Source organism: Cariama cristata, unplaced genomic scaffold (assembly GCF_000690535.1).
Source record: "Cariama cristata isolate BGI_N322 unplaced genomic scaffold, ASM69053v1 scaffold10394, whole genome shotgun sequence".
NCBI lineage: Eukaryota > Metazoa > Chordata > Aves > Cariamiformes > Cariamidae > Cariama > Cariama cristata.
The window spans coordinates 1,547-9,765 of NW_009612341.1; the positions used below are offsets into that span (position 1 = coordinate 1,547).

At 40.0% G+C, this 8,219-nt stretch overlaps 1 protein-coding gene across 1 annotated transcript in view; it reads right to left on the reverse strand.

Annotated features, from left to right (window-relative positions):
• Positions 1 to 206: 206 nt before the first annotated feature.
• Positions 207 to 8,219, reverse strand: part of DZANK1 (double zinc ribbon and ankyrin repeat domains 1) — a 22,757-nt gene continuing 14,744 nt past the window's right edge. Inside the window, exons 10-17 of the mRNA XM_009698579.1 lie at positions 7,608 to 7,711; positions 5,452 to 5,541; positions 4,438 to 4,534; positions 3,160 to 3,248; positions 1,836 to 1,916; positions 1,153 to 1,280; positions 630 to 704; positions 207 to 372 (exon numbers count right to left, since the gene is read on the reverse strand). Of these exons, the coding sequence (XP_009696881.1) occupies positions 207 to 372; positions 630 to 704; positions 1,153 to 1,280; positions 1,836 to 1,916; positions 3,160 to 3,248; positions 4,438 to 4,534; positions 5,452 to 5,541; positions 7,608 to 7,711 (830 nt within the window). The remainder of the gene's footprint in view (positions 373 to 629; positions 705 to 1,152; positions 1,281 to 1,835; positions 1,917 to 3,159; positions 3,249 to 4,437; positions 4,535 to 5,451; positions 5,542 to 7,607; positions 7,712 to 8,219) is intronic.

The following is an 8,219-nucleotide window of genomic DNA, read 5'->3' on the forward strand; positions in this document are numbered from 1 at the left end:
AAAGTTTGCAGAACAGAGCGCAGTCAGCGAAGAACTGAACTATTGGGAAGGAAAGGGGGAATCTTGTACAAAATGTTTGGTTGCTACAGGGCCCGACTTGATCATACAGGGTTGCGAAGTCTGCAGACAGAACTGGACATGCGTACTTAGGTGCTCCCAAACTCAAAAGAACCTCCAGCTCCATCCTGGGGAAAAGGCAGTTGCAATCACACACTGACGAGAGCAGTGTTCCTGGGTTTCGTAAGTTTGTCCAATGTTCCCTGTCCAAGCTTACTTGTGAACAATGAAACAACTTCATTATTTCCAGCTGTAACAGCCAAATCATATGCCGATTGCCCTTTTGCATTCTTCTTTTTTATGCTTGCATTGCAGCTGTAAATAAAGAACAGATTGTTTTAATCTACTTAAATTCATTCCCAGTTACTGGAATTAGTGAAGTGGCTTGTAGGTAAATGTTGATGCAGAATAACTTCAGAATTTCTGGATCCCTCTTCCTGCAGGGACACAACTGTGAGATAAGAGCGCTGAGCCTTGGACAGGCTCTGGCCCTTTGGTATTGCCAACTAGGTCTGTGCAGGCAGATTGTGGGGAGCCTGGAGCTGAGCTGGAGGTCCAGCTACAGTACTCACTGTAACAGGACTCGGACGCATTCCTCTCCCTCTGATCCAAGCAGAACTGCCTCGTGGAGAGCAGTGTTGTTGTGCCTGCAGAGGAGGAACAAGCACTGTACTTATTACCTAAGGAATCTGTCCCAGTACATGGAGAAATGGTCTAGCAAATTAAAGTAAGGAAAATGAATAGGAGAATGTAGAATACACTAGGAGTCGTGATTTTTTTCTGTAGGGTTTAGTGTGGTTTATCATATTAACTCGAAGTGGATGGGGCAAGGAGTTGAACAAAACAGCAGCTTTCCTAACAGAAATTATGAGAAATCTTAAAAGCTGGCAACTGAAAGAACGACTGTGAATATTATTATCTTTCCTCAGTTGCAGGTTAGTTGGTGGGTTTTTTTTAATTTGGCTTTGAAAGGAGCTCCTTGACTACAGATTTGTGGAGGAGGGGTGGGAAGTTAATCCTCTCTACAATTGGAGAACAAGGGCTTTTTTGGTAAAACTTCAAAAGCCTCAAGGCAGAGAATTGGTGCTCACTTACAGTCCTGACTGCTGGTCGATGTCAGCGCCTTTCTGCACGAGAAGGGAGATTGCTTCTGCATGCTTGTTAAGGACAGCAACCGTGAGAGCAGGTCGGTCCTCGTCGCTGACGCAGTTTGGGTCAGCTCCCTAGAATGCACAGGAGAGGGAAGGTGAGATGTTAAAAGCCATAAAGATTCTTCAGCTTCCACCTTGCTTTAATATTATGCCAATTTAAGTTGGCAAATGGACTTTATGCTGAAGACAGAGAAATGTTCAAATTGTGTGGTATTGTTTCTCCTAGCTCAAAGCCAGAGTAAATGTATATAACAAGAGCAGTCAAACTAGATCCCACAGTCAGGATGCACTTCCCGCACAGCAAAAAGGTAGAGGTTATCCTTGCTTTTGCTATACAGAGAGCTTGACCCTAAACTATGCAATTAATATATTTTTCTTTCTGTATAGCCTTGGCAAACCCAGAGGAGAATGCCTTATGCACCGGCCAAAGAGAGATTTGGGGAGAACATACATAAATGTAAAACAGGCTGTTTCTTCTCTAAAATGCTCTTTCAATCTGAAGACAATCAGTTATATTGCAAGGATGTTGCCTCCTCAGCATAAAGTTGAAGTCACATACCAGGCTAATATTCATGCAATAAATGGTCAAAGAGTTGGAAAGGGAAACTTCAGCAAGCAAGAACATACTTCACTGAGCAACTGTTCCACTAAGGTGATTCTTCCTTTCCCGGTTGGACCCAGTTCATCCAGTAGTTGTCTGGACTCCGGCTGTGGAAACACAGAAAATGGCCAGTAACATTTCACATAGGGAAAATACAAGTAGGTGGGCCATATTCTGCCTTTGAGTAAGGGTGGAAAATGCACACAGTGGCATGAATGCAGTGTAGCTGAGCCTCAGTATTACTAATACATGAGCCTTCTTTGGGAATCTCTTTCCAAATCTGAGCAAGTGTTAGATAACTCAGGCTAATATTTCATTATTGAGGCCTTGATTCAGCAAATGTGTTCAGCAAATGATTCAGCTAATGATTAGCTTTGCATCAATGCCGCTCTCCAGGGCTGTACAAAGACCTGCTCAGCACAGTAAAATTAAACATGGGCATAAGTTCTTTGCTATAGGATTAAAGTTTGAAGCTTCCAGAACTAGTGGAAGTATTTTATTAAAAAAATTAATATATTTTGCCTCACAAAGTTTGTTTACTAAATCTTAAAACAACAAACAACAAAACATAAAACCTTTTCTTTTTATTTCTTCCCAGCCTTCCACGTCCTTCCTCTCCCCCCTTGAAAGCCCAATCACTTGACCAAGCATTTTTTTCTCTGGACTCGTATCACAAAGCCCTATATCTTCTTCCACCCATTGAGTTGGCTAACTGATCCAACCTTAGGTTAACGTACATTTCCCTTTTGAAATTTCCATGCCGTAACTGCAAATCCACTTAGTAGGCAGTGCTTCAGGATATTTGGTTTCCAGTGGAAGTAAAGCCTTGCTTCTTGCATTAAACTAGCCCTCAGTTGTGCTGACATCTCAGCTTGATGGGAAAACTGAGTTGACTTAAAAGCTTGTTGAGTAGATCATCTGCCTCGTTCGCAGTCTGTGTGAACAGTAGTTCTAGCACAGCAAGGGGTATGTCCTGTGGAGTCAAACTAAGTAGTAATGTCAAGGGGAAGACTATATAATCCCTCCATCTGATGTTGCCCCTGAGAAAAACCTGTAACAAAATCAGCCTGCAACAGTCTTTAGGCCTAGTGCTGTGCCATTAAAGAGAATGGGTCCAAAAATGAGAGTTACAATATAATTAAGCTCTTAGTAGGAACAAAGCTTAGTTATTTCCAGTTCTGTAATAAAGGTCAGTTACTAATGTTCAGGTTTTATATTAAGTTTGACCTTTGTCCCCATCCCCTGCCCCCAACCAGTGTTAAAAGCTTTCTATTTTTACCCTTAGGTGCCCTCCTTCATGTTAGTGCTGCTCTAAAGGTAGTTTTTCCTGTACTGGCAGAAGATACGTACGAGGAGCTTATCTTCCTTTTCTGTAAGTGTTGTTGACTTTGTTCTCTTTATTTTGCCTCTTGAATGGAAAAGATTATGATCATCTTTGCCTACCAGAAAGGGAAACAAGTGTTAATTCAAAGCAAAGTCAGTATCCTAACAAGAATTTTGGGGAGAGATCTGGAAATAATTTATCCACAAAAGTATTTTATTTTGTGTTGAAATCAAAGCAATATTTATCAGTTTTCCACAAGAGAAAGTGATGAAATATTTGTTGCAGATCAGACTGGTTTTAACAAAAGGTTTACACTTGGGCAGTCTTAAAAACTTGCTATTTTGAAATGCAGATTCAATTAAATGTGGAGTTGGGGGGGGTTGAGTCTTTTTTTTAACTAGCTGCAGCCATTCAACAGGCTTGACTCAGGCTTGATCAAAAACCTTACAATTTTTCAATGCTGTTTGGCTCCCAAATACTTAAGAACAAGACTAGAGGACCTTGAGTAGATACATATGTCCATTATTTTTAAGAGACATAATCTACTAATGTGCAGGAGGATTGATAAGAAAATTACGCAGCATGTTGGGCTGGTGATAGCAGAGTGCCTGGAATCACAGTCACATTATTGACATGCCAAAAAAACAGCTCCTAGTGCCGTGGCTGTCTCTTGCCAAGTCTCAGACTGGAAGCACAAAGTGGACAAAACTTACACATGAATTGAAGTATGTCAAATTACACTACAGGAATTTCTGAATTCTAATGCTGACTTTACAACTAGTTGATTTAATGAAAACCTAAGTCCTATATGACATGCCTAAAAAGCTGAGCTGTTACTGACACCAATGGGAGATGCAAATTAAGCATCTCTGAAAATTAGGTCTAGAATTAATGTATTTCATAATTTCTTATCTTTGCCAAATATGCCAAAGCTGAAGTCCCTGGCACAGCTCAAAAGTAGAGATAATATTGACATTTATGGCTCCTATTGTAAAAGAATATGCAAAGCATCTAAAGTTTTATCACTATAATAAAAACACTGCTATGAGCTGTGGCTGCAGTTTACTGGCCTCTTCAGCTGTCCTCTAGGGATGAAGCATTCCCATGAGTTTTTGACAGAGTCTGTATATTGCTTAAATCTCAACTCAGCCACATTTTGAGACTTAAAGATCAACTTAAGTAGGTGCAGAATGTGCCAACAAACTAGTTTGCCTGTCTCAGCACTACTTCTGTATCCTTGACTGCTATATTTATGGTCTATCATAAAGACGAGGGGGGCAGGGGGGGTGGTGCGCAAATCTCACCAAAACTAGTCTGACTGCCATCCTGTCCATCTCTGCTTTCTGTTACAGTATTCAGGTAATGATTGCTGAACTTCACTGGTTTATTAGTATGAATATCCTGTAGAATCATCAAATATAGGCAGTTAATAAGATTGTAATGTAATGCTGTTAAAATCTTAGTAGCACAAAACAGTGGTGTTGCATATGAAAAAATACGTAGGCTTTTAATATCAGTGACAAATTAGCAGAAGACAAATTATTATATGTAATTGAACTATGTTTTGAGGAAAAATAATGTACTTTTTTTTCTAAACTTTGTGTTAGTTTCTGTTTTGATTTAGGGAAAAAAAAGAAGGTGATACAACCTCACTTAATGAAATGAAGGTGTTTCTACCACACGAGAGATCTGATTAACTCCTCACTTGTGAAATGACGTGATATACCTTTTCAGGTACCACATGGCAAGGTAAGCTTGTTAAGATTCTACACAAGAGATAGAGTCTGAATTTTGGATCTTTGAAATGGTAGATTTTCATCTTTGAAAGGCTGGAAATGAATATGTGGGTGGTTTTTGGAACATGGTAATTCTGGAGGTAGGGATTTCAAGTGTTTGCATACAGTTAACAGGAGCTCTGGCAAATGTTATCTCCAAACTATCGAAAATTACTAAGCTTGTTTCTTAAGAGCACAATTTGCAGACTGAAGAAAAGGAGGATCTAAGATCAAGAGCTAAGGGGTGCTAGAATCATCAAACAACATCAGCTGAAACAAGAATGTTAATAATAATAGCAAACTAATGAAATGCAAGATGATAGCAGCATAAGCATGAAGTCTGGCTTAATCAGATAAAGATACCTGTTCAGCCAGCTCCAAAAGAAAAAGAAAAAGATTCCTTTCTCTGAAGTGATGAATTAACACCCTCTGAACAAAAGAATTTCTTGTTTAGACCTGAACTTAAAATACATCAGCGTTACACTGACTTAGCGACAGCTTTAGACCAAGTGCATAACAACGGGCCTCATCCCCCAAACTGACCTTGTGAATAGCAAGGGCATAATTCAATGTAATAGTGACTTCATAGTCATCCTCACGGATGGTAGCAGAATTAATCAAAGCCGTTAGTACCTCTTACAAAAAGTACACAGAAATAGTTTCAGGAATACTTCTTGCTGATGATGTTTATTATGGAGCCAATACACAAAATCACACATGTGACCTTTGCCTACTTGTGATATTGTACCAACGCTTCCCATCTAACTGAGAAAGGGGCAGGTGGTATTTTGAGTAACTGGCAGTATCAGAATGACTGAAACGCCAAATGAATCCAAAAGATGTAATAATGCTGTGTCTCATGAAAGTTCAGTCATTCTCCACCCAGATTTTGCAGCTGCATGAAAGGCTGTGTTGTTCTTAGGACTCCCTACTCCAGGAGAACTGGTTGCTGCTTTAGTCATCCCAGTCCATAGAAGCACAGTCTGTAGTAAAACATGGGCAACTGTCTGTATCAATTCATTGAGACACTACTGCTGGCAAGAAGACTGTTGAAATTATATGAAAATGAGCGCACAGGGGATTATAAAGAAGTGGAATGAAGCTGACAAGGTTATATTGCAGCAGGTTGAGAATTTTGAGATAAGGTTGATTATATTTCTAATCCACATGAAAACTGGAAAAGCAGCATTAAACCCAGATAGTTGGCATCTACTTTGAATCACTTCTGTTACTTTTGAGGGCAGTGGTTTCAAGACAATAGGACGACAAAGGCCAAGACGCAGCAGAAATAGCCTTCTCGAGGCAATTTAATATTTTTCAAGCATACCTTTTCGAATCCTCTAGCAAATGAAACAAGTTGCAGTGGACCTATATGTCAGCTCCACCAAGCAAGATATCTCTTATATTTATACTTGTACACATTGGCAGACCCACTAGGTCTCGGTGGATATAGAATTCACATGCAAAATATCTGACGGAATGTCATACCTCCCAAAAGTGTAATCTGCCAAATGACAATTAGGTTTCTGATCCCCAGTATTCATGAACTTTTCTGTAGTTGTTTCTATGTGTTAAAATTGGGGTTTTTTTGACTGGTATATCAGGACAGGCTAAGAAAGAAGTGAGCTTGAACTGCAACAAGGGCGACTTAGGTCAGACACTGGGAAAAAGCTTCCCAGTAGCTATGCTAGTTCAAGGAGTTCCCAACCCTACTTCTGCCTGCATCCTACTTCCAACTGCTCACTGCCAACCTACTTTTTTGTACTAGCACTGATGCCCTTTTTTTCCCTCCAGAGCTGTTTTTAGCCTGGGTCAGTCACTGATTCAGTCTGTAGGACATTGCCACAAGCAAGTTGTGCTGGCAGCACCTAGGAAGCAGCGTGAGGGGATGCAACTCCTTAACCCAGCAGGGCTGCCAAAGTGACCGATACAGTACTGCGGCTGAACAGCAGGGATAATTGAGCGCAGAAATGGACTGCCTGAGGCAATTGTGAAATCTCCATTGTTGGTGAGCATGAGAAGCTTCAAGACAAACATCTGTCAGGAAGAGTTTAGGCTGAGTTGATCCTCTCTCAGGACAGGGACCAAATGATCTCTCGGTCACACCAGCCCTGTCTTCTAGGAGTCTTTAGGAAGAATCTCCAGTTTCTACCTTTTTGTTCTCATCCCTTTAATCATTTTAATGCAGTTTGGTGACATCCTGAAGACTACATCTCCAGTAAGAAAAGCAATACCCTGTTCCTGTAAAACTGGTATAGTTTACGTTTACACCAGAGGTACACTATATACCCAAAGAGAATTGCTGCTATCTGCTGCTATAATCCGGCCCAGAGCAGAGGCAAGCATATCATCTAAATCCCATTTCTAGCAGGGCTTATTTAACTGACCAACTACACAGATGTCAGTGATCTCTTCTTTTTCTTGATTGCCTGCTGTGGGATACTATAAAAGCAGCTGAGCAAGGGTTTTCTTGTTTCTATCACTTCTCTTATAGCTGTGAGGCGAGAGAAGAATAGAAACTGCCATAGGAAAGAAAACAGAAAAAAAATCTTTAGCAAAAAATGGAACAACAAAACAAGACAAACAGGTCAAGGTCTAAAGAAAACGGAGACATTTATTTTTCCAGTGTTTATCTAGCAGCCACAATGACCTTTTCATGATGCTCCCTAGGAAGATACTACTCACGAGCTCCTTCCTACCTTTCCCATTCGAGGTTCTCCAATCAGTGCTCTGAATTCAAGATGGTTCTGAGCATAGCTTCTAAGGTGAGCACAGACATGATCCAGTTGTGTTCTCCAGTAACCTGGTCAGAGACAAATAAGCCAGAGAAAAATCTCTAAAATTGCGATTAACCTTTCTTCTACTCATGTGATGAATGATGCAAAAAAAAAAAATGAGTTTTTCTTTAGAAAATTCAGCTGATAAAGAAAATGAGAAGCAAGTTATACCCTAAAAAAAGGTAAAATACTGTCTTATCAATTGGCTATAATTCACTTGTAGGGCACCACTATTCACAACAAAACCATGTCTTGGAATTGTCCCTAGGAATCAGAACTGGCCCTGTGTGAAGGAGAATCTATCTCGCACTATTCCAGTTCATAAAAAAGAAGTACAATATTACAACTATGCAATTGTGCATTATTCAACTGATTTTTAGTTGATTTGAGATCACTGACAGGTAACAATAAGCCAAATCTGAAAACTGCAGACATAGTAACTCAACTTGTACAGCATTCTGGTCTGTGTAAATTATTCCCCAAATAAATGCCTTTAATTATATACAGGAGAACATATTAAAAGCTTAAGCATTC